Source organism: Terrapene carolina, unplaced genomic scaffold (assembly GCF_002925995.2).
Source record: "Terrapene carolina triunguis isolate 2854851 unplaced genomic scaffold, T_m_triunguis-2.0 Scaffold62, whole genome shotgun sequence".
NCBI lineage: Eukaryota > Metazoa > Chordata > Testudines > Emydidae > Terrapene > Terrapene triunguis.
Window position 1 is genome coordinate 38,998,126 of NW_020664413.1, and position 27,675 is coordinate 39,025,800.

At 38.7% G+C, this 27,675-nt stretch overlaps 1 protein-coding gene across 1 annotated transcript in view; it reads right to left on the reverse strand.

Annotated features, from left to right (window-relative positions):
- Positions 1-2,593: 2,593 nt before the first annotated feature.
- SP3 (Sp3 transcription factor) overlaps positions 2,594-27,675 on the reverse strand; it is a 34,462-nt gene continuing 9,380 nt past the window's right edge. The window contains exons 4-7 of the mRNA XM_024211735.2: positions 22,269-23,631; positions 11,625-11,817; positions 5,175-5,371; positions 2,594-4,345 (exon numbers count right to left, since the gene is read on the reverse strand). Coding sequence (XP_024067503.1) covers positions 4,029-4,345; positions 5,175-5,371; positions 11,625-11,817; positions 22,269-23,631 — 2,070 coding nt within the window. The 3' untranslated portion in view covers positions 2,594-4,028. The remainder of the gene's footprint in view (positions 4,346-5,174; positions 5,372-11,624; positions 11,818-22,268; positions 23,632-27,675) is intronic.

Sequence of the window (27,675 nt, forward strand, 5' to 3'; positions counted from 1 at the left end):
AACCCCCAAAATATTTTGATTCAAACTCATGCTGCAGTGCTTCTTAGAAGTTGTAGTTCTAGTGCATTATGCTCCCATTCTTCTCTGTGGGCCTGCCTCTCTGACCAAACCACATTTCCTATGATGCACCAATTTCTCCACTCTTGGTGAGTAGAGGGGGTGCACCATTGGAGTCCCTGGCCATGGTGCATCATGGGAATCTAGCCAGAGAGCACTGTCCATGGAGGGGAATGGGAGTGCTATTTTGAATCAAAATATTTTAATTGTTGGTCAACATATTTCAGTTTTTCAATGAAATATTGAAATTTTCACTGAAAAATTTAGATAAAAATTCTTGTTTAGCTGAAACCCCAATTTTCCACCAAAAAAAGTAGTTTTGATGGAAAATTTTAATCCAGTTCTGCAAATAATGATACATGAACAGTCTCCCAATGGGTTTCTGCTGGGAGCTCAAGTCATATCCAGGCAATCTTTGGCTATGGTGATGACACCTCAAGTGGATCTGCAGAGGAAACAGAAGAAAACATAAAAAAGTATGTGCTGAAAAAAGCCAGGTTACCAGGCTCAGTGAACTAGAACACTGGTTAGAAATTGGAAAGTAAAACCCCAACCCCTTTAGCTGCTAAGCCAGATAGAACCAAAACTACACAAGTCAGCTTCTATGGGAAATGCCTGTGCTGACTGCAGTCTGAAAAAGAGTACCTAGAATTTTCTTGGGATTTAATAGTGCATACTCCAAAAGGCAGAACCCCTCGCACAGGGCTACGGATGTATCAGAGCCAAAAATCTTACAAGCTAGGGGAGATTCCTGCATGATTTGCAGTGGAGACACTGGGCCCAAGAATGAGAATCCTGCACAGATGGCGTCTTTAGAGAATATAAATACAGCCTCAGATAAAAGAGCTTGGCTGTGCATAACTCTTTACTGTATTGTTCATAGAAGTTTTCATTTTACATTACGTGAAATACAGCAGGAATTAGTCACTGAACAGCCATTTAGATGTCTTCTGATTCACAATCCTCCTTTCATCTGCCAGAAACATTCTACCGCCATCCTGAGCGCACAAATGAACTGATCCCTCTTCAGGTTTGGGCGATCAGGAAGCATTAACAATGGTAAAAGCAAAATTACAGTGCAAACTATGATATTAATATCAATATTGTTTGACAGGAAAAGTCCCCCTTCCCCCCACTCATAAAAATGAGCTTTTGAAAATTCTGATATCATGCACTTTGACTGGCTGTCATACAAACATACTGAAGAACCTTCTACAAAGATTTACTATGACCTGCATCATCACTGATCATACTTCTTTGGGTTCAATTTACTTCTTTTTTAGGAGAACAGAAAGGACACATGAATAGTTCCTCAAAGATGTTTGTTCTAATTATAGACTAGAAAGTCACATTTTAATGTGCAGTTCTGCTCTGAAAAATGGTTATGTAAATATGGCACCTTCTTACTCAGCAGATCTGTTCCATGTATGCAATAATTAAAATACATTTTTGTTACAAAGCCAATACAGCTATTGGAGAGAACTAGATTCTGTTCTGACTCAAGCATCATCAACAGATTAATATTAATTACGCCCCAACTGCAGAATCTTTATTGCTGTTGAAGTGCAAGGTAGAAAGAATCCAGAATGACCTGTAGATTCCAAGTTAACTTTACAGGCCAGACAGAGAACATCTTTTTACTTGTAAACTAAAACAGATTTGATGTGCAAGTCACAGACAAAGTAACCCAAAACATCATTTTTAAGAACACTTTTCAGTATTGAGCTGCAATTCATTCAGCTGAGAAAACAAGGGCTGGCTCCTGAACTCTCTTAAGGGCGACCCAATTAAACACTTGGGCTGTTCCTGTCACTCACAGCACTTTGACTTTTGCCCAACTTTACTCCACCAAAGCTGCCTTAAAAAGTCACAAATGACCTATTCCTGGCCAAATCCAAGGATTCTTCATGATCATCCTCTGATTTTTCTGCTACATTTGACACCACCATTCTTGTGCTGAACCCCATCCCTTCTGTTGGGTTCCTGGACTCAATACTCTATTACCTTCTCCACCGCCTTTTTCGGTATCTCTACCACCTAACATCTCCCACGCTCTGTGGGTCTCACTCTTCTATCCATCTCTTCTTCTACACTCTCCCCCGGATCAGCATCCCAAATCTATCTTGGCACCCCAACCTCTCCCCAGTCTAGTCATGCACTGCTGATTGAGACATCTTCCTGCATGTCCTGCCACCAACTCTCACAACATAGTTAAAAAACTGCTCTTTCCTATGAGCCCTCCACCTCCTTGCTGCAGCTGAAAACACCATCCTCTCTGTTACTCAGAACTCATAAGCTCAGTATTCTTCTGCAACTCCTCTCCTCCTTCACCGAGGCCATTGTCACATCCTCTTTCCATTGCTGACCCTTCCCTTGCGCAACAGGAATTTAAAGGGTCAACTATATCAGAGCAAGGTCAGAAAAAAATACAACTATTTTCATTATGAAGTTTGTTGAAGAAAAACTGGAGCTATTAAACATGTGTTAGCATATCACACCTTGTTACATAGCACAAAGGAATGCAGTAAACGCCAAGTCAAAAGAAAAAAAATAGTGTTTTATTAACTACCACACTGTTATAATACACTTTAAACGTACAATAAGGTAGCCTTTAAATTTGAGGTGGTTTTAAGGATAATGAACAGATTTCCAAATGTTTGTAAATAGGTGAACTGCTGTAATTATTGTTGTACATTTTTGGAAAATGGTATAGAACTTACAGACTGGCTAAGTAACTTTATTTTGTACATTTTTCTATAATTGAAAATATAAACAGTAATTAAAAATAAAAAGAAAATTCAGCATAATAAAAAACATATATGTTTATCAGTTAAATGTACTGGATACATACAATTTAAGGGAAGAAGCGAAAAAGGAAAGATGGTTGATATTTAAATGCAGATTGACTAACCAAAAGCTAAACAACAAATTAAAAAAAACCTTGTAAAACCCCTAGTTCACTATGACTAATATCCATATGGTTGGGAGTATTGTCACTATGGAAGTGATTTTCTGTTATATTTGCATATGTTATATTTTTACTGGTAAATTACATGATGGCTTTTAAGGCCCTGGCAGACAGATGTTTTTGGAAACAAGATTTGATAAAAATCACTGCTGAGACGCAATACACCTAATTTTTGGTCCTCCAGTGTTCAAGGAAAGGGATATATTTCACTATAACATTTGCCTTACCACCCAAATGCCTCAACCTATACATTTTTTTAAACATTTTAAACTTTTTTTTTTTTTTAAACATTGGTTATATTGCCCAACTTGGTTATTGAAAGAATATTAACAAGACATCATTTTGGCAAATTAAATCTTAAACATGGCTTTTCAACAGGATTTAAAAGGTGACTATCCCTAGAGTTCCATGTTAAAATGTAGTTTTCAAAATCTTACAAGAGTAATGCTTAAAATATTGTACATAGTTAACCTAATTAAAATAATTAGCTTCAAAATGACAAGCTGATGAGCTAAGTAAAGCCTACACTATGTAACATTTGCTTGGAAACTTGATTTGTCAGTTATGCATAATAAAAATTCCAGTCATCAAGAAAATTACAAAATTTCTTTTATCATAACATGATTTCTTTTCACCCATCAACTTCTTTTTATCTTACAATAGATAAATACCAACATGTTCTCATTTTTACACTAAACCACACAGGATTGATGCATTTGGTTAGACTACCATTCCCATCATTAAATTCATTTTTTAATATAACTTGGTAAAATTTCATCTCTTCTAGATTCCAAAAGTACCTACAAAACCCATGCAATTTTACCATTTTAATATACTATGGAATATCATACAAAGTAAGGCATTTCAGTGTCATGTATAACCAAGTTACTGTCAATCCAAAAATTTTTGCACATCAATAAAAAGATATCTAAGAACTTAGGAACAATATTTTTCTCACTACTGTATAAAAATAACCACAATTAATAGGTATCTTGTGTAATATTTATTCCATTGTCTCATTTCCAGAAACTGTGACAAGCTGTAAAGGTATTTCAGTGTTGGTAAGAATATCTTGATTGCTGGTGCCAGATGTATTAACAGTCCCTATTCCCGAAACAGAACCTTGTTGAATATTTGCAAGGATAAGTGTTGTTCCTCCTGCAGTAATCAAAGTATCATCAGGTGTTGCTTCTACTGATGCCAACACTGTACTGCTAGAGTGAATACCTTTTTTATTCTGATGTGTTTTAATGTGTTTGGCAAGGTGGTCACTCCTCATAAAGCGTTTTGAACATTCCGGACAGACAAACTTCTTCTCTCCTGTCACACAAGATAACAAAGAGAAATTATTTTTATGAACAATAAACCATATATCATGTTGATGAGGAAGAGGCACTAGTGGGACACTGTCAACTTATTTTTTGTTAAAAGGACATGGTTTTCTCTCTTTCACACACAAAGACACCCTTCTCCTCCACACACTTTAAAAAGATTTTTTTTAAAGCATTTTTCTGTTCCTTTGGTGAGGTTACAAAGGGTTTTTTGACATCAACCAACATGCTTGGACCCATTTGCTGCCTCTTCAGTTTCAATGCTGCTGTAACCTCTTGCCAGGTATGGAGAACAGAGTGCAGATGAGTTCCCCCAGAGTGGGGCTTGAGACTGATGCACATGACAAGTAGGTACATTAATTATACAGAAAACTATCAAAAGCATAAAATAAGCTATTTTAAAAATAGATTTTTTTAAATTGCTTTCAGTTATCGTAATCCATGGGTCACTTGTAACAATAGTATGTGCACAATTTTCAAATGGTACTGTGATTTTTACGTTCTCAGTGTCCCTTTAAGCTCTAGAGTTCTGAAGCCCCTACCACTTCATGATGTATTAGATATTGTAGAAAAAAGTTATTTTTAATAGAAACAACAGATTTCAAAATTAAATATTTGGTATTTAATATGGGGAGTGGGACATCTCATTATTATTACAAAATAAACAGATCACAGACCAACTTTGCTCTCAGATACACTAGCACAACTTTCATGAAGTCAGTGGAAGAATAATTAGAGGCGAAAATTTGGCCGATTTTAAGAAATTTTTATCATTCACATTCCTCCAATCAAATCTGCCAAAATCAAACACTGATAACCTGTATGTGTTCTTCTGTGTCGCTGTAACTCATCACTGCGAGTGAACCTTTTACCACAGAACATCCAAGTACAAACAAATGGGCGCTCTCCAGAATGCCAGCGGAGATGAGCTCTCAAATGTGAAGTCTTCCCATAAACTTTCCCACACCCTGGGATGTGACAGATGTGTTGTTTCTTTTTTCCCAAATTAGAGCCTCTGTTTAAAAAAAACAAATACTAAAATTATTCAGCAAATCTAAGTTATTTCTCCTAAACAATAGATATTTTGTACCATTTGGAAAAATGTATCCAAATAGTTCTGTATGTTAATCTGAGTGGATTTTCAGAGTAACTACACATATAATGAAAGCCCCGTGTACTCCACAGGAAGCTGGACCTAAATTCTGCAGCACAGTTCCTGGATTCTGCAGCACTTTAATGCAGTAGACTGAAAATTCAGCAGTAACTTCATTGAAATGACAAAGTGCAGGCTTTTAAAGAAATATGAAATTGAAAAATACAATCATTCGTGTAGCCCAATATCAAAATAGATAGCAGAAAGTCCATTTAATTTATAATCCCCATATTTTCAGGATTTTAATATTGCAAAGACTTGTGTATTCGCAAAGAACAACTGCACTGTTGAAGTTGTGAAAGGGGAAGCTGGAGATTTTGGCAGCTGGGAAGGGGACAGACAGGGCTTTTGGCACCTTAGGAAGGCACAGAATGCTATTTCAGATTGTAAAATAAAGAAATTAGCTGAATGTTTTCTGCTAAAATGAGCAGAAGTGAAATGGTTAATGATTTTGACATTTAAATTGTCAGACTTAAAGCCAGATGAGATGAATGGATCAATCTATCTATACCTAAGTTATCATTTCAGGCTGTCCGTGACTTTGGGGGGGGAGGAGGGGGGAACGGAATTGTTTTGCACTTTGTTAGTGTTTTCAAGATTTCCTCACAAAAATGAAGGCAGAATTGCACCCCCTTCTCCCCTTCCGTTTTTTTAAATGAATGCTTCAATTCCAGAGAACAATTCTGTAAAAGTGGCTTGACACCACAAGAAATCCAATAGTTGTAAAACTATGAATACACAGGGCTCAGAATATAATGCATTGCAGCAATTCAATCAAAGAGAAAATGGCATAACAATGTTCCTGAATCAATTCCATAGCCATATGGGCCTATTTGGTTCCCAGTCACATGTCTACTCCCATCCATCAAATCACTCTTGCTGGTGACACCTCTAACCCTTACAGCATCATACAAAGTTAGGTTCTCTGCCTTGTACTTTTTTTCTTCCTTGTCCCTCTTAGATCAACTTACTTCTAACTTTTATGCTTATGATACCCGGTTGTACATATCTTTTGACAGAATTGACTCTTCCATCTCCACCAGTCTTGACCAAGAACACTTCTTGCTTCATCTTCATTTTTCAATTAAATATCCAAAGTGAAATGTAGTTTTTCTGGCGAACAGGAACATCTCAAACATCTCTCTCTTCTACTTCAAATCTCAACTGAGTCCTTCCATTTGCCCCTAACTTTAGTTTCAACTTTGGCTGCTAGGATATGTCTACACAGCAAAAAAAAGACTGGCAGCAGCAAGTCTAAAGGTGCAGGTCACCTGACTTGGGTTCACAATGAGGGGCTAAAAATATCAGGGCAGATGTTCAGGTTCAGGCTGGAGTCCAGGCTCAGACTCCAGCACCTCCTGTGCAGGGTTTCAGAGCCTGGGTTCCAGTCTGAGCCAGAACATCTACACTGCTATTTTTAGCCCTGCAGCGTGAAGTCCCATGAGCCCGCGTCAGTTAACCCAGGCTCTGAGACTTGCTGCCATGGGGTAATGGTGCTGTGTAGATATATCCTTAGCTCACCACCTTCTCCTGCATCTCTGCGGGTTAAGATTTTTTTTAAAGTGTCTAAAGTTAGGCTTCTAAACCTGTATTAAGTCACGCAAATAAACAGACCAATTTTCAATAGAGCCGAGTATTCAGCTGATTCCAAAGGGATTTAGAAACCTAACTTTAGAAAAGAAAAAAAAATTAATTGCCCAGATCCTGAAGATGGCTGGGAACCACAGCAGCTCATGGTGTATGTAACTTATGCTGCCTGCAACAATTCCATATTGACTCATCCATCACCTGAGAGTAGCCTGACTCCAAGAAAGAGACCTAATCTATTCCTCGTCACCTTTTAATATGACCATGCTCCCCCAATCCTCAACTCAATGGATCCACCTTCATTTCAGGATCCAGTTCAAGACCGTCTTTGTTTTGAAAACCCCTTATTCTTTACTTGTTCCAGTCTCTCTCTCTTTTCTCCCCTAAGTGCTAGTTCGCTGAGTGTCTAGCACTTGCCTTTTGTATGTATTCCTCCTCCTCCTCCCCACCCTACCCCGAGTATTGTCATGGCAGGTGGAAGTATTCTCTGAAAGCTCTTGCCATCTCTGATCATTATCCTTATTTCATATAATCAGAAGACATGTTCATCCCTTGCTTATGCCTTCCACACTACTTACTGATCTTACAATCCAATAGTTTGATATGTTTTGTATACTTTATCTTTACACCACTGTTCAGCAACATATGCCACATTCTATCTCCCTATCTTGTAATTAACACTAAAACATTTTGGGAGAGTGTCTGTGTAAGACATACAATTACATTCAAAAAGATTTCATTAGAAGAATGTTAAGGCTGCAAAGTCAAACACTCAGAAGCATATGAGGAAGGATGGTCCAGTGGTTAGAGCACTAACCTGGACTGTGGAAAACATGGGTTCAATTTCTGCTGTGCCAAACATCTTGTGTGACCCATGGTAAGTCACATAGGCCCAGAGCCTCACAGGTATTTAGGCATATAACTCCTATTTGATTTCAATGAAATTGATTTGAAATGGGGATAAATAGTGCTTCATTAAATACAATAAAGATTGTGAGACAATTGGATACTATGTGATGGGGACCAGATAAGTACCTAAGGTAGAAAATGCCAACGTTAAGGTTGCCTATACAACCTTGACAAATATGCACAAGAATTTGGGTTATGATACAGACTGTAACTACAGAGTCACAGTCTACCTTTTCCACAGGATACCTGTCTTATTCAGTGTAGAGGAAGGACAGCATTCACTGAATGGGAAGCTATTCAATACTTTTTCTACATATGTACCATTCAAGGTATGATTCCACACCTTATTTAGTGCATAACCATTTAAAACCTATATTAAATATAGAATTATTAAATTCCTAATGGGCTTTGCTCATCATGCACATTCATCACTGTATTATCTGAGCTCTTCAAACAAGTAAATTGATATTAAATGTCCCCATTGTACAGATAGGGAGATTAAAGCCAAAATTGTCAAGCATTCACCGATTATGAATGCCTAGCTTGAGATACCAAAGACCTTATTTTTCAGAATACTTTATAAGTTCAAAGCACAGCTCCAATTGACTTCAGTTGCAGTTGTGAGTTTGAGTGCTCCACACTTGTGAAAATTAGGCCTCAGATGTCTCAAATTGGGAAGAGACAATTAGTGGCTACCTGTGAAAAGTTTGGTTTTAGTGGCTTGCCCAGCATCACAGAGGAACTTTGTGGCAGAGACAGGGACAGAATCCAATTCTAAAGCATTCAATTGCCTTAACCATGACACCATCTTTTCTCATTCAATAGGCGCCTTCCAACTTCTACCACTAATGAAGCAGGGGTCCCACAGACAATAACACCATTCACTACACAAACCCAATTAATTCCCTGAGCATAGGCCATCCTATGCTCTGAATAAGGCAAGGGTCCTGTGGAAAAAATAGTATGTGATCATGTATTGAACACTTGTATTTATTTATTTTTATTATTAACACTGTATGATAATGCATGCACATAAGGGGCCAAATTAAGGTTGCACAGACAACCTTAATTCTGGCATTTCTAACTTTTGAGCACTTGACTTTGCAACGCTAACATTCTTTTAAAAATGTATTTTCCTAAGTTTTTACAAAAGCAAACTCCATAATGTAGAACAGGGGTGGCCAACCTGAGCCTGAGAAGGAGCCAGAATTTACCAATGTATATTGCCAAAGAGCCACAGTAATACGTCAGCAGCCCCCCCCCATCAGCTCCACTCCCCGCTCCCAGAGCCTCCTGATCAGCCGTTTCGTGGGGGGAGGGGGAGGAGCGGGGGCAGGGCCTGTGGCAGAGCCAGGGGTTGAGCAGTGAGCACCCCTTGGCACATTGGAAAGTTGGCGCCTGTAGCTCCAGCCCCGGAGTCGGTGCCTATACAAGGAGACACGTATTAACTTCTGAAGAGCTGCATGTGGCTCTGGAGCCACAGATTGGCCACCCCGATGTAGAACTATGCTGGCCCCCTATGAGTCATCAGCAAGGTTGGGACTTTAGACCATCAGTACAGACCTCGACCACTGGAGCTAACTGAGGAATTGGTAGCAGTAGTAGGCTGTTTTAAATGGTCACGAGTCATTAGAGGTGGAACAGACATACATTTTGTCAGTAGATATGCAGTTATTTACTAGACAGCATACAACTACTGAAACTCAAAAATCCTGCGTGTAACTCCAGGCTCTGGAGGAGAGTGCACTCTATTGGTTAGACAGCTCCACCCTCAAACCAGTCCTCCTCACACCCCTGGTTACTGTCCCAGTGTTCCTCTTACCTACCCTTTCCTCCCCCTTGTCTCAGTCTTCCCCTTTCCCTACCCCCAAACCAGTACCACTCTGTTTATTCTCACCTCTCCCTGAGCTCCTGTCTCGGACTCTCCCACCTACCACCCTCTAAAGTCCAGCCAGGCTACTTTTTCCATGCTGACTGGGCACCAGCAGATTGCAGAAGGAACACTAAAAGCACAGGAGAGATGGTATTCCTGCTCTCAGTTTTGATGCCTGATGCCAGAGCAACCTACCACTGGGAGGAACATTTGCAGGGAAAGTCCTTCTTAGCCCCTGCTGCACTCAGATGAAGCAAGCTCAGTCACATTGTGAGGATGGTGCATGCAATATCTAGTTGGCATACAGGAGCATGACCATTGCAGAAGAAACCTTCAGAGAAGTTAGCTGCCAGCCTATAGCAAACCTTTACTGAGCATGTGCTAATTCTGATTTTTCATAAGCTTATTTGTCCAAATCTGAGATTTTCGGGGGGGGGGGGGGGGGGGGGGGGGGGGGGGTAGACTCAAAAAGGCACATCACTGGCAACAAGGCAACCCCCTTGCCAAATTTCAAGTCCCAACTCCAAAGCATGGAGGTGCTAAAGTTTCTCAGTGAAACAGATATAAGTTTAAGGTGGGCAAATCAACATATTTTAACTTAACTATGTTATCAGAAACTACTGAACCAGTTTTACTGAAACAAAACAAAAACAAAAACAAAAAAAGGTCAGCCTGAGGCAGACACCAGGCATAGAAAACTTCAGCCCAAATGGTTAGAGTCCAGCAAAGTTATAAGCAACTGAAAATAGGGTTTTAGAATACAAAGTGTTGAAGCTACTTTAACTATAAACACTGCTAACAGCTCTGCCCATAATTAAGTTCTACTGTATCATTTTGCCAGGAAATACATTAGCTGTCTGTTTTAGGTACTTTCCTTGCAAGCACATCAACAAACCAACAGAGAAGACGTGGAAGCAACAGGGGCAGCCAGACTTAGCTAGCCTCTCACAATCCTCAGACAGTAACAGGTTTGTAGAACCTTAGGAAGTCAATACGTCCTCAAAACAGAATCAAAAAGTTTATATTTGATTTTCAAATAAACTAGGTGCCCATTTAAAATGGTTGCCTACATAAGGTTGCCAAAATGGACATGAAAATTCTAGTACAAAGGCTATTTTCCAATATACAATAGTTTCAAATACAATAATGCTATCCCAGATATTTCCATTTCAGAAAGGCAACAATTTCTTCCCTCCTTCTCCAGTTTCTGACGCCCATAACAAAATCCTTTACTGAAAATATGTCAAAACACAATAGGTCTCTACAGAGGAAAAATGTTACAAGTAGAAAAAAATCCAGGCTGTCTCAGGTTTTCATACCATTCCCTTCACTATAGGAGACAAAGCCTTTGTTTAATCAATCATGAAATACTCAAACACAGGACTTAATCAAATCCTTGAAAATTGAGATATGGTAGGAAGTCAATCTCAGATCTGCATATATAGAAATTCAACACTTTCATATTATTTAGGGCCTTGTTCTGCCAACCTATACTCATGTTGAATAGTCCCATTCATTTCAGTAGGACAATTCAACAAGCATGGAGTAAAACTTGACTCACTAGACTGCAGATTCTGACCCTTCCCCATAAACACAAAATAAGAGCTGGAGATGTTTTACTGCATAAGCTCAGTGCCCGAAGATCTCCAATAGCTACAGTCAAGAAGTTCATAATTGAGTTTCTTTTGAGTTTCTCATTATTTGTTTTCCGCATAATAAGTATATGGACCCTAAATAGTAGCATACCTCCCACCACCTTCTTTACAGTTGGGACAGGTGCAAGCAACTCGTCGCAATCTTTTTCCTTCTTGATGTGTTTGGTCCCCTTCCTCATCTACCACCTGTACTCTCAAATGTGATAGATCATTGGTATTTAGTGTAGAATCGCCACTGAGCTGCCACTCTTCTGGATCAGGCTCCTCTTCTTTAATCCTAATATCTAAGGAAAAGAACAAAACATAGATCCGTAAGTAGCCCATTAAACAGAGAGAAGCAAACCATAATGATGAAATCTCTACTGCAAAGAGCACTGTGTGTCATTCTGAAGTCAACAGTTTTTAGTGCATACTGACATTGCTGCTGTGCCCTTGTAGCCTATTCCATATTTAAAAAGTGTATTTAACTTTAAATTTCAAAGAGCAAGCCAAAACTAGAATACGTCTAAAACTTAAAGTTTGAACTGTTCTTGGTAGAGAAGGCCACCAAGACCATTTCTTTTGGTTGGGGCTCAGCGAGTGGAGTCCTTACAGGGGTTTGCACAGCCTTAAATCTGTTTTTAAACTGATATAGTTAAAGTTAAACTGGTACAACTTTCCATGCAGACAAAGCCTAAAGTTAAAAAATGTTAATACTACACTTATTCAGAAACTTAGTGAATGGTAAAAGGTAAATTAAAATGCTTGAAAAATAAATACAAAACTACTAAAGATGTTACATTATTTGAATGCATGTATTTGCAATTTTAAGACGACACATTTTAAAGGTAAACTGAAAGATTCAGAGTTTGTTTTATAAACCGTGAGACCCAAGTTCAGAGCTTCTGCAAGACAGACCAGCACCCTGAACAAGTACATCAGAAAATGGAGTTTAAAGCAGTATTAGGAATGTGTTTGTAATTTCAATATGTGCAAGAAAGAAACTGCACAAACCTGAACCTGAGTAGCGGCAGGTGAGTGAGGAACGGGGGAAAACTTTTTCAGGATAACAATTTTCTGCATTTGAAGACCTTTTCAGTTAGGTTTTATTAAAAATAAACTTGTAAACACAGCAAAGTTCTTGTTTCTTTAAATTAACAGCTATCTTTAAGCAGTGTCTTGCACATCTCCCCCCAAAGGGCAGTTCGGAAAGCGCTAAAGACACAGGGAAAAAAATAAAACAGTTCCCATGAACCTGCAATAATTTACTGTATCATCTTGGGGTTTAAATTTACACAAGTAGCTAAAACAAAACCCCTAGAAACTGAAGTCAAAACAAGTATTTCAGTATTGTTTGCATTTTTGTATTGTTTCTAAATTATAACCATTTCTTTAGAGTTTTTTAAGAATGAGACCATCCTAAGTTCTGAGCACATACACAAACACAATAAAAAGTATAATTTACAAATAGGACTATGCAAAAAACTCCACAGCTCAAAATAAAGGGTTTTTCAAAAGAAAACTCCCTGCCACAAACTGATCATCATTCTTGTCCTCAAATGCTTGAGAGAAGAGCCACGGGAAAGGGCTAAAATTTAGGAATATAACCTTCATTCAGTTTTTTGTTCAGTTAATTGTGCTTCAAGACTAGGAAGAAAACCAAGGGGAAACCAGGCAGGAAACAGTCAGACATATAAAAACTAATCAAAATGCCCTCACATGCATTTTAGTATGCCACAACACTGAATGATGGTATTGCATTTCCATAGTTGCCTTTTGGTGCCCCAACGAATTACAGTTCTGAGGCCTGACTCGTGGTTAAGGCCCTTCTGTACCTTGTGACAAACTGGATCTAAATTCTGTTGCGAGGTCCCTAGATTCTATGGCAAACTGGTGGAAATTCTGTGGCAGCTTCAAATACATTTTTTTAATATACAGGTTTTTATTAAGTATGAAACGAGTAGTGCCAGCAATCATATCCACTGCATTTTTATGCTTCTATTCTATTTCACACTGTCCGCTTGCTTTCAGTTTCAATATGCCATATACACCTCTACCCCGATATAACGCTGTCCTCGGGAGCCAAAAAAAAAATATCTTACTGCATTATAGGTGAAACCGCGTTATATCGAACTTGCTTTGATCCACTTGAGTGCGCAGCCCCGCTCCCCCGGAGCGCTGCTTTACCACGTTATATCCGGGTAAAGGTGTATATCTTATTAAGATGAAATGAGCAGTTCAAAAACTCAAAAGCTAATTGTTTCCGGTTTCTAAAAGTGCACTGGAAGGGACCTCGAGAGTTCATCTAGTCTAGTAATGGGGTGAAAATGAGCAGATGTAAATGCCATGTTTGAAAACTGTCCTTAAGCATGGTTTGCTATTGCAGCTACCATGACTAGGTAATCTAATATGGAGAGGATTTTTCTAAAGTTTCGGATATCTCAGTCTGGTACTGCTGGGCCATTTGCTTCTCAGATCACATGACAAAAGCGTCAGTCAAACTGGACCAGAATTAAGGCAAAAGGCTCTGGCCCTTCTCTCAAATTCCCATTCCTGTTCTGCCTCAACTGGATTTAAAGTAGTATACTCTTGCATTATTTTTTTTTAAATGAGAAACTGAGAGTTTCATTCCACTAATTTTTGGTTTATCTACCTTTCCTGCCTGCAGGACTGTCAACTGATACTATTGCAAAGATATCTGTGGTTTTCAAAGTCTGGTGAACCTGTCCAGAGGTACAGAAAAATATATTAATGAAATTCTGCTCACTTACTAATTTCTTGGTAATTCTGCCTAAAAGTAGTTTGTCTCAGAACCAAGGCTTTTATAAAAGCATGGGTACAAGCTAGCTCCTCAAACCAGCCTCTTCACTGTTAAGATGAGCAAATCAGCAATCTACTTTCCAGAATGCAGCTACATTAGACCGTTTAATACAACCATCAAGATCAGGTCTTTTAGCACAGCTGAAAGGTTAGCAATGATAATTGGTCTGTAGAAGTCTATGAAGAGTTGTTAAACATTTGAATTTTAATCAAACTCTTTATCTTCTAGTCCACTAAGGAGACAGTTGCTGCTTCCGATCCTGTCAATATCTGGGACACTGTGGCAGGGGCGTGCTCCATTCCTGCCTCTTTCCAGACAAACTATGCAGAGACTTTCTTCAGGTAAAACATCCAGTGATTTATTTTAAAAGTTTGTTCCTACCACTTTTACAGATTGTGCAACACCTTTAACGGTATCCTGGGGCTCTAAGGCTCCCGAGCCCAGCAAGGGAGAGACTTCTTGTGGCCTAGGCTCTACTGGCCCACAGTTCTTTCACTTTCTCTCTCCTCCCTTCATTTTCTTCCTATGCCTTCATGCCTTCTGAGTTAATGAAGTGATAGCCTTTGAGTCTCTCCAGCCTATCAAAATTGGCACAGTTCCCATATGTAACTGTGCCTGTGGCATTTATCTGAAATTACTGTGACCAGAGTGCTGGATCTGCTGCTTTTCCCCAGTACTGTCACAGACACGATCTTAAACCCCAGAAAGTACTGAGAGGAAGAACCGGTCTACTTCATGATTTCTGCTTGAGTACTTCTATTTATGCAGAATTATTATTAAACTACTTAAGAATTAATCTGGTCACTTTAGTCCTTACTTCAGGTGATCTCCCCAATACTGTAGGGAAGGGGGGATACCCCCACACCGTTGATGCAATCTATCCATCCACAAACACTTTCAGTAAGCATCACTGGATCTGATGAGCTGTATAATTGCAAATATTAACACAAATGCAGCCTCTTCCCCTGGACACCAAAATCATCCAGTCTACCTACTCAGTTAAGCTTTACATGTCTCCCACCAGAGAGGTAGAATTATGGTTGTAACAGACACCATATAGATTCTGCAATGGCCGTCTGGTATACCCAAGTCAACTTCCTCATGAATATCACAGTTAAGTCATAGAGAGGTCTTAAGAGTGCAGACATTCAACTTGCATTTCCCATTAACTCATTCTATATAGCTGGGTCCCTTTGAAAGTCTGAGAACTTTTTAAATAAGCGAGACAAAAGGCACCACCTTGTCCTCTTATAGGATGTCAGGTCTCTGATTCAGTCTCTCTCTTTTTCTGCAATGCAGCAATGTCCTCCACATCTCTATGTGTAATACAGCTCCTCTCAACGTCATAGCTTTCCTTACTTACACTTCTGGATGGGAAGAAACTCTGCTGAATCATATTAGGCAAGAGTCAGATTTCTTGGGTGAGATTTTTGTCTGTGCTAATCTAAACTAACTTTCTCCTCCAAGTCTCCCAATAGCAGTAGTCTTCTGTGTCTCAGTCTAAACTCTTCAGAACAGGAACTCTTTATGCATGTGGCAGTTATATGGTCAGTGCTTAACAGGGGTCATCTTTCAGGAATCCCTGCTGAAAACTACATCAACCTGCTGATGATCAGGAAAGCCTATAATCAGGTTCAAGCAGAATTTTTGCCTATTATATGTTAGGCAAAAACCCTTATTGGGTAAACCAATCCTTTTGCTTTAACTCCACCCAATTTGAGGCTAAAGCACTCCGTGAAATAAAGGCGCTCTAAAAGCCCCAAACATAACTGGTGGAACATTCCCCCCAACTATGGAACCTGGCTGTCTTCTGAAGACCCTGTTGCAAATACCAGCATAGTCAGTCTTACAGGAGTTGGTGGAACCAGATTCCAGGAAGCACTGCTGCCTATTGGCAGCTGATGACATACTGCCATAACTCAAAAGGCCTTCTAGAGCTGCTTAAATTACACCACGGGCTACTCAGGCCTCTGAAGCAGCCCATCATCAGAAGGGGACAAAGGTGGCCTAAAATCACCTTAGCACCCCTCTTCCTGGATTCTTAGAGTCACAGCGCAGATTCTTTTAAACAAAGCAGGTTTAAGTCATTTCCATGTTGATTTGGAAAGTCTACCACTCTCTTTAACTGGCTTTAAATCAAGCCTTAATTTATTAAAATCATCAGTTGTTGCATGGAGAATAGAAACCCAAAATGCTAAACTCAGGTCTTGGTAGGCAGTCTTTCATTTCACAATTAAAGTAATGAGTACTAAAGTACTGTATCAATCATCAAGATCAGCAAAAATGCAGTTAAAACCATTCTTGCAAGCGTGCCACGAAATACCTGTTTTAAAGGACCACATGTATTGCTTCATCAGTCAGTCATTTAAAAATAGTCTTAACAGAGCTTAAGTCAGTATCACAATACATATTATGTGGCACAGAAGACTTACCATATAGTAATTATGCTTCTTCGAGATAGGTTATCCATGCAGATTCCACTCTTGGTGCGCATGTGAGATCAGATTTTTTTTGAATAGCGGTGTCCACTGAGCCCTACCTATGCCATGTATGCACACTCATGCCCCAAAACTGAAGGCATAAAAAGTGGGATGGCCACAACTCACACTCAGTTTGTTCCCCACAAAAATTCCATACGAGAAGGGCTTTGATCAGCAGGGATGGAGGACAGGTCATAGAATCTGTATGGACAACACACCTCAAAGAACCAGTAAGGTACGTAGCCACTCTCTCATCCTCAAGTGATTGTCTTGGTGACCATCAAACAGTGCTACCTGTGCTAGGATGTGAGTGAATGAAGGCCTGCTTGAAAAGTAGTATACAACTGCCCTACCAAAACGAACATCCAACCTGGAGGCTTGCACCAAGGAATAAGTGAGTGGTAAAGGTGAGGATTAAGCTTCACATCGCTGTTTTAAGTATCTCTGATGTGGGGAAGTTACCCAAGACAACCAGAGGCCCCTGGAACAAGTTCTAACTTGTCAAGGTGGCTCTTAGTAATAGAAGCAGCAAAGCTGAAAGTAAAACTTATTAGGCAGCAAGCAGGAGCATAAACAGAAAGGCCTAAGCATGTTTGGCGTTGCTGATCTGAGGCCCATACACAAATTTTTTCTAAATAACATGGGAGCAGAAAACTGCTGATGTGAAATGAGTCAAGTTCAAAAATTCATACCGACAGTTCCTTTATAAACAATGGTTCACAGTATTTCACCAGAAATACTAAAGTTTTCTGAGAACTAACCTGAGGGCTACAAATGTGTGTATTCTGTTCTTTAGTCATTACCAAGATGTTAAAATTTTTGGTTTTTTGAAAACCACATTTCATATGTTAGCCCTCAACTTCTTATTTGTTTCAGCCAGTTTACGCAAGAAAGATGCCAGAAAAGTTTTATATTAATAATGTGGTGTAGTTCTCTTGGAGGTGAAAGATACCTGGCAAGATATTAAAGTTTGTCACTTGGGCAAGTATTTATCCAGAAAACTATTTGGCCCTTTTAAGGTAATTTTAAATTTGGCTACATTATGCTACATTTATGTCAGTGTGATAAGGAGCTAAGGCTCTGGCATGGATAGGATTAAATCTCTTTCATGAACAGACCACCTCTCCTGCTCTCTAATAACCAGCATGAGTTGATTATCAGGTATGAATGATGATGAGCTTCACTGGCAGCAGGTACCTAATTCTCTGAGCAGCTGTTTATATAGCTCTACAGAAAGACACTGTTGGGAGAAAAAAGGACTGGGACTGAGAGAACTCCTTCCTCAAGAGATCTTATATTAAACAAGCTTTACATTATATAATTTACTTTGGAATTATAGCTGGAATTATATTTGGATATAGTCAGCAAAATGTTTATAGACCTTCACTTCTGGGATTTTTTTTTAAATATAAGCTGAACCTGACAGATGTGCAATATCAACCCAGATGTGCACATTCCCTTGGCTAGAGCCACTACTATTCCAACTGCTTTATCAGTTTTCTTCACATTACTTTTGGGAACCAAAAGTACTGTACCATCATAAAACTAAATCCAGCTTCTAATGAAGAAACCCTGATCAGAACTGATCAAGTTATATTTGCTATGGGGAGTAACCACCCTTAAGTGGGATTCAATAGTTAACAATAAACTAATTTGAGAAGCCTTTAAAATTAGATTCTATGCAACTCATCAATTATCTAGAGAAATGTCTTCAGAGGAGCTAACGTACATTGTCATTTTTTTTTTTTTTTAAGTTTAAGTGTCTCCTAAAGCAATGCAACAACTAAAGTCTACATTTGGATAAGGAGAAATTATATTATGTAACTGAAACTGAATATTTTTGGGGGACAGCTAAGCAGTAATGTAGCCTTCAAATACGAGTCATGTGCACCTAGCCTCTCGTTTTTACAGCAGGCATGCAATATGTCATTGATAAGTGCAGGGCCGGCGCAACCCATTAGGCGACCTAGGTGGTCGCCTAGGGCGCTACAATTTGGGGGGCGGCAACCGCGGTGGTATTTCGGCGGCAGGCCCTTCCGCTGCCTCTGTGGGGGGTGACATTTCGGGGCGGGACCTTCTGCTGCCCTAGGCGGGGGAAAAGCTGGTGGCGCTCCTGGATAAGTGCAGGTAAAAGGAGAAAGCTGCTAGAGATCTTTCCTTATGGTTAATTTCTAGTAAGAGCATCAGGATCTGAACCCAGAACCTAGGTGAGCAAACTACCTTTTTGACAGTATTTGACATTTTGGAAATTTGCTGTATTTTGTTCTGCACTCCTCAGATCTAGATAGCTTCAGACCTGACTATCTACTAATTGCTTTTCCCCACTCCGGACAATAACAAGCATAGCAGGGGGTAACATGAGCTCTTGTAAGCATCCCAAAACAGAATGTTAACTAATTTAAGATGAAGACTTTCCTTCAGAATTGATTCAGTATAATGGAAGGTTCTGCATATATGTAAGGTATTGTACACACAGTTAGAACTAAAAGCAGTAACAACCTATTTTTCAAGTAAAGCGACAAATGGTCCCTTTCTCACTGGACTTAACTTATTTTGCAGTACCTGATTGTTTTTCCTTTTGATTCACCACTTTGTTTACTCATGAGGCATTCTTGTCTCATGCTGACTAAATCTCTCAGCAGTAAAGATGTCCTCTTCAGATTACCTTGAAACCAAGGTAGAGAAGAGCACCTCTTAACAGTAAATCAAGGTTGAAGGGACGAAGTTCTAATTGACCTACATACTTCACAACTGCGTAACAGCTCACATGATTTTATTCAAACTTCACACACACCAATCAGTTCCAGCCTGAGACAAAGCATAAGCAGATTTCATTTTTCCTAGGGCTATCAACCCCAAGGGAAAACTTTAAAGAGTATAAGCAGAATACAACCTAATTATGCCTTCTGTGAAAGGAGGAGCTTTAGTGCTTCAGTTTGTCTAGTAAAATAAAGAAATGCAAAGAAAACATTTCCCCTCACCTCACCTTAAAATTTTGCAATCCTCCTCATATGTGGTGAAGAGGGATCCTTCCTACAGCCCAAAATAAAATAACCTGTCACATGTATCTTATTGATTTACCTTCTCTTGTTCTATTATTCACTCCTCATCTCTTCCCCTTTCATTAAAAAAAAAAAAAAAAAAAAAACTAAGCTTTTTTTCTCCCTTTTTCAGGCCTGAAAAGCATAATTTCTTCTCCAATCCTAGTGATTATTCCCCATACCTATTTTTTATGCATATCCTCTAAAATAGAGGAAATCTATGATATTGCAAAAGCTACAAAGAGTTATAAATAAAAAGGGAGGAATGGAACACTATACTACAGCAGAAGGCTGTGGTGAATGGAGACGGAGTTTAGCCATTTTAATACACAGTATCAGATGTGTGCGGTAAATCTGAAATATTGGAGGTGAATATTCAATCTGATTCTACTGGTTTGAAGAAACTCTATGTTGAAAGTTTCTGTGGAGACATGCACCAAATAAAATGGATTTAAATTTTTTTATTTGTGATTTTGGGGGAAAGGAGTGGTGTGATATGTGCAGGAGGGACAGATTAAGTTCCCAAAAAGTTTAGGGAAGGGATTTGGGGGAAAAAAAACTACTAGCCCATTTACCATTATCAGAAAGACAGCGAAAACCTCAACTATAATCTCCACTCAGTCTCAATTATAATCAAATTTTGCTGATCCACCGGTTTACATACAATTTCCTTCTCCCGTAATCCATTATTTCTGTGAACTTTGTCCACATTGCCCCCTTTACTTATCTCCCTTCCCTGGCCATACCAGAAATACTCTGTCAGGGAAGGCTTGATGGGTTGTCCCTGCAGCCATTCAGAAGGCATTCAAACTTTGTGATGCAAGCCATTCCCCTCCTGAAATGGCCCAGAAAGCAAGGGGCCAAACTAACTGACACTGGCACTATACCATGACAGTCTTCATTTTTCACTCCTTGTGTGCATACTTTTCTCTTTTGGTTTCTGTATGCTTTCCCTTCTCATCTCTTCTCTCTCACCCAGGATCATGTTTCTAGTACTATTCCAGAAGCATCAGCAGAGTCTACATGATCCTGTACCAAATGTAAAACTTTACAGAAATAAAGCAGTTCTGATCCCCGTTAGAAATTTATATTTCTATGTAATATAAGATCATGGATGGAGGCTATATTTTACTCGGCTATTGTTGGTCTAGACAATTTTCCTTAATAACTTAATGGTGCAACAGCACATGAATCTGAGGCCATCTTCACAAGGACAAGAATTAGAAGAAAGCATTATGGTTTATTATTTTAGAATGAAATTTTGGATTCTGAATGGAAAGCAAAATTGCTGGATACACAATAGTAATAACCATTCAAGCCCAAAACTACCAAGTCTTTGACACGTGGGCCCTGATTCAGCATAGAACTTAAGCACACATTTACCTTTAAGCCCATGAGAAGTCCAATTGATTTAATTGGACCTACTCATGCACTTAAAGTTAACATGTGTGCTTAAGTACCATGCTGAATCAGAGCCTTAATTAACATGATTATCTTAAATCACATAGGCTAAGAGTAAATGGTCTTCAAGTTTGGATTTTTAATTCATTGTTGGAAAGACATTTTTCTGAAATAATTACAATTCTTATCTTACCTATGGAGATAAATGTCAAACATTCTAACTTTTGATATCTACAAGCATCATCTTACAAGCAGTTAGCAGTTTATAACTTACAAGCGGTAAGTTATAATAAACTTATAAGCGGTATGTCTAATAAACATTGTGCAAACAAGTTGAACTGGAAAGTAAAGTCACTCATTCTTAAACATAGCTACCATGTAGATGTTTGTGCATTTGTTTCACTTCTACTTGTACAAGTTCTGTAACCATAGTTTTGTTCAAATTAAATTGGTAGGAAACATGATTAACAAAATGGTAGATCAATAATGGCAGAGGTTCTCAACCTCTGATACATGACACCTTGGGGTCCATGAATGTTTTCAGACAAGTAGGAGTGGTATCCTCAGAAGCATTTGGATTTTTCCTATAAAACTTGATAGACTATATGATGAGGGTCCCTGCTAGGAGGGAGATAAGGTAATGGCACTGCTGCCCTGTAAATCTGATGGTCAGATTCCCCGCAATTTAGAAGAGAGGTCCTCTGCTTCAGAAAACTTAGAAGCATAGAGACACCATTTTAGAAGGTGCTAATGTTGACTACTTTAATTTGAATAGTTGAAAAATCACAGTAACTTACATTTTAGAGAGTATATTTGACTACGTTCTGCAACAATAGTTTCTTGCGAATCAGTTGTTCAAAGTACTAGTATAGCTTGATCAGCTAACTGTATCTTGTATGCATCCTCAGCAAAACAATGTAGTTATGATTATCATTGTTCAACAAACTACACACAGTAAAAAACAAAAACAAAAAAAAGCCATTTTTCACAAAGAGTTAGAGTAAGATAAATACCTGCAGGACTGTCAGCATTTTCTCCTGGGTGCAGCTGAATACCAGCAGAATCTATAGAGTTTACTGTAACTGTCTGCAGATTTGGCAATTGAGCAGTACTCAGACTAACTGGAGTTGAAGTCAAGGCCCCACCTGCTGCAACTTGACCAAGAGTAAGAGTCTGCACAGGTGTTAGAGTTATTTGTTGACCAGGTGCATTCTGAATCTGCAAGTTTTGCAAGTTTTGGACACCTTGCACCTGAAATGTCTGCCAAGTGATCTGCCCAGAAGGGGTCACTGTTTGTGCCTGAATTAAAAAAGTTCCAGGATTGAGCTGCAGCTGAAGATTTTGTAGAGCCTGTTGCGATATACCTTGACTTGCTTGCACACCATGGATTGTCTGTTGCGCAATACCTTGTACAATTTGGGCTTGACTGGTTGGTTGCTGAGACTCCTGAAGCTGTATGTGTTGTACAATAGGCTGTGCTGTGGAGACCTGAATATTCTGAGCCTGTGTGTCATCAGAGACTGATGTCTGGATGTAATTTCCCTGAAGGTCAGAACTGTGTACTTGCCCACTATTTGTGGTCAAGCTGTTTGCATTTTGTTCCAATATACTTGTACTGTCTATGGTAACAGGCAGTTGTGATGAAGATGATGTTGGCACAAATAAGTCATTATCAGTGGTAGTTTCTGTAATTTCAGGAGAAACTTGTTCACCAGTCCTTTCAGAAGTGTCTGAACTATCCATGGCCTGTCCAGTATTTATCAAATGTCCATCTGCATTAATGCCTGCAGTCATGGTTTGAGAACCACTGTTGAGTCCCAGAGAATCTAGATCAACACTATTGATGGGTACAAAAGTAATATTTCCTGGTAGTCCAAGAGGGACATTAGCAACTACTTGTGCTTGGCCAGGAAAGGAAGAACCACCAATTGCAACTCCCTGAACCTGAACTTGACCAGTCTGTGATAAGAGATTCTGAATATTTGCTGAAGGTGTTCCAGAGGCAATTATGGTTTGATTAGAGCCAGGAATGATCTGAATTTGACCAGTTTCTTGATTTATACCACCATTATCAGAAGAGGTTGCAAAGCCAAGCTGAACCTGCTGACCATCGGCCGTCTGGATCTGGGGTATTACTTGATATTGTACGTTAGACACTGTACCATTTGATGAATCTGATCCTGGTGCAACAGAAAATATTTGTTGATTTTGCAAACTCTGAATGGGAAGGACATACTGTCCACTTGAAGTTACTGTGGCAGCACCTGGAATCTGTACTATATTACCAGCTTCATCCTTTATAGTGGTAGGAGCTGCAGACAAAACCTCCCATCTATTTGGAGTTCCTGCTAATTGTACAGAAGACAAATCCCCTGTCTGAGCAAAAACAAAAAAAGGAAAAACATTTGAAATACGATATACAGATCATATATGCTAAAACAAGCATGCATTACATTCAATACTATATTGTACCAGAGGCTGGTATGCTACTGACATACATGCAACATAACCCACATGTACAGCAGTAGCTGATTCAGAACTTCAAAATATACACCTTTGTAAGTCAGCGACTGCCTAAATATATCATAAAGTCAAGTCCTACAAATGAAAAGACTACATAAATTACTCTATCATTAGAAACAAAATAGAGCTTTTTCAAAATGCAATATTAAGAATTCAGGTTAACATTCATAATGCTTACATGTGTGTGTATTCATTTGAATTCCTGATAGTTAAAACATATCTTATCAGTTTAAAAATCATATACTCAAATTCCTCCTTACCTGTGCTATTACCACTACAGTAGATTAACGTAATTACTTAAATGCTAGTTTACTTTTCATTATTTATGCTGTTGATGTTTTCCAGCTTGCTCATCTAGAATAATGAAACTATTCTGATCTCCTTTAGTCAGTTTCACTTTCTGATTCCCATACCACCAGCAACTACAGACTGTTTGGATGCAAGCACTGCAGGGCAATGCTCATCTTTTCACTTAATTTTTTTTTTTTTTTTATAGAAAACAGGGCTGTCAAATGATTAAAAAAATTAATTGCACTGTTAATAATAGAACACCACTTATTTAAATATTTTTGATGTTTTCTACATTTTCAAATACATTGTATTTTGTGTTGTAATTGAAATCAAAGTATACAGTGCTCACCTTATATTTTTTATTACAAATATTTGCACTTTAAAAATATAAGCAAAAGAAATAGTATTTTTCAATTCACCTCATACAAGTACTATAATGCAATCTCTATCATGAAAAGTGCAAGTAGAATGTAGAATTTTTTTTTTCCGTAACTGCACTCAAAAATAAAACAATGTAAAACTTCAGAGCCTACTTCTTGTTCAGCCAATCGCCAAGACAAATAAAATTTATTTAAATTTACCGGCAATAATGCTGCCTACTTCTTATTTACGTCACCTGAAAGTGAGAACAGGTGTTTGCATGGCACTGTTATAGCCAGCATTGCAAGGTATTTACGTGCCAGATATGCTAAACATTTGTATGCCAAACATTTGTATGCCACTTCATGTTTCGACCACCTTTCCAGAGGACATGCGTCCATGCTGATGATGGATTCTGCTCGATAACATCCAAAGCAGTGCGGACTGACACATGTTCATTTTCATCATCTCAGTCAGATGCCACCAATAGTAGGTTGATTTTCTTTTTTGGTGGTTCAAGTTCTATAGTTTCTGAATTGGAGTGTTGCTCTTTTAAAACTTCTGACCGCATGTTCTACATTTCGTCCCTCTCAGATTTTGGAAAGCACTTCAGATTCTTAAACCTTGGGTTGAGTGCTGTAGCTATTTTTAGACATCTCATATGGTACCTTCTTCGGGTTTTGTCAAATCTGCAATGAAAGTGTTCTTAAAGCGAACAAGATATGCTGGGTCATTACCCAAGACTACCATAATATGAAATATATGGCAGAATGAGGGTAAAACCATGGAGCAGGAAACATACAATTCTCCCCAAGGAGTTCAGTCACAAATTTAATTAACACATTCTTTTTTAAAATGAGTATCATTAGCATGGAAGCATGTCCTCTGGAACGGTGGCTGAAGCATGAAGGGGCGTACGAATGTTTAGCATATCTGACATGTAAATACCTTGCAACGCCAGCTACAAAAGTGCCACGTGAACGCCTGTTCTCACTTTCAGGTGACACTGTTAATAAGAAGAGGGCAGCATTATCTCCTGTAAATAACAAAAAAACTTGTTTGTCTTAGCAATTGGCTGAACAAGAAATAGTACTGAGTGGACCTGTAGGCTCTAAAGTTTTACATTGTTTTATTTTTGAGTGCAGTTATGTAACAAAAAATTTTCTATATTTGTAAGTTGCACTTTCACAATAAAGAGACCGTACTACAGTACTTGTATGAGGTGAACTGAAAAATGCTATTTCTTTTATTTTTACAGTGCAAATATTTGTAATAAAAATAATATAAAGTGAGCACTGTACATTTCGTATTGTGTTGTAATGGCGATCAACATATTTGAAAATGTAGAAAAACATCCAAAATATTTATAATAAATTTAATTTGGTATTCTATTAACAGTGCGATTAAAACTATGATTAATCGAGGTTTTTTTTAATCGAGTTAATTTGTTTTGAGTTAATCGCTATTAATTGACAGCCCTAGTAGAAATAGTTTTATTCGATTTTGTAAGCCTCCTACCCAATAATGAAACCTACATTTTTGACCTAAACTGCCTTGCAATGTCAATTTTAGAGAATATTTTACACAAAAATCGAACTTGTATTTTTGTCCTTAGTAGAAATACTACGAACTACTTGGAAGTTTCCATGAAAAAGCATATCTACTATTCCCAGAAGCAAACCCTCTTTATGATTTTAAGGCTTTAGGGAGCAGGGAGGAAAAAAAGGCAGATCCAATAATCAGACTCCCCCACCCACCTTTAACCTTTTACAGTTTATCCTGCATTAGATACAATCCTTTCTGCCAAAAGGACAAGTTTTAACCTCCTCCCGTCTTTCAACATCACAACTTAAGAGACTAGAAGAATTTCTGCCAAGCAATGCAATGCACCACCCTCCCCTAACAGTCATATCACACGCAGCTCTCCTCCTCTATCTAGTTAGCCCCATAATTTTGTATTATCATTTTAAGAGAATCCTTGGTTGCTGAAATACTGTGAAAAATATATAGATGATTATTCTAAAAACAGACAACTATCGAGATGTACAGACAGTATCTATTCCAGCCAAAGGTGCAGTAAACAATATAAGAAGAACTGAAAAAAAATGTGGGTAAATCTCTATGGCAAGAGAAGCATAGTCGTTTCCTGTTCTGCATTAATTAAAAAATAATCATTCTATTATTCACTTTTATTATCTGTTGGAAAAGCAAGGCAAACAAACAACAAAAGACTGAGGCTGCAGCAAACCCTAACTCAGCAGCCTAAATAAATCAACGAGAAAGTTGCATACGGAACAGCACTACTATAGAAACTCAGAGTTTCAAACAGCTCGGGAACGGAGGATGTTCATAACTTCTAACTCTGAACAAAACGATATGGTTGTTCTTTCAAAAGTTTACAACTGAACGCTGACTTAATACAGCTTTGAAACCTTACTATGCTGAAGAAAAATGCTACTTTTAACCATTTTAATTTAAGTAAAACAAACAAATAGTTTCTTTGCCGTCAAATCTTTTTTTAAAAACTTTCCCTTTATTTTTAGCAATTTATGTTTAACACAGTATTGTACTGTATTTGCTTTTGTTGTTGTTGTCTCTGCTACTGCCTGATTGCATACTTCCGGTTCCAAATGAGGTATGTGGTTGATCAGTCAGTTCATAATTCTGGTGTTCATAACTCTGAGGTTCTACTATACTTGCCAAGGCTACAAACAGGGATTAGCTTAGTAACCAATAGTGTACCTATACACGAAAACCTCTCCTCCAGCACTAATTCAAACCAGACCCACCTCCTATGCAATACAGGAGTGTCATGCCCCAAACACCTATCTTTTCCCCTCACCATGTCCAGTGGCTTTTGTCCTTCTCCTTATGCTGGGAGCACACACCGGCCTTGTACAAGAAGCTCCCCAAATTTCTGCAGTCCCCTGGAATCCTTTCCCACTTCCCTCTCTTCAAGTGTTTTGGCTCTCAACACACACACACCCCCCTCCCCGACCCCAACCCTCACTAACAAGGTCTACTGGTCGCACTATAGAACAAATGAGGATCTCCAGGCAGGGGGCTTTGAAGCAACCCTGCCATATATGGTGTGTGGTTGGCTAGCAGATGCTTCCTGGAAACATCTGCTAGCCAAGTGTGTTGCTCCTGCAGCTGGCTCTATCACTGACTACAATGTGAACCATGAGCAAGGAGGGGCAGAAAAAGGAGCTTCTGGCTACTATCCCAATTTGCTAATATCAGAAC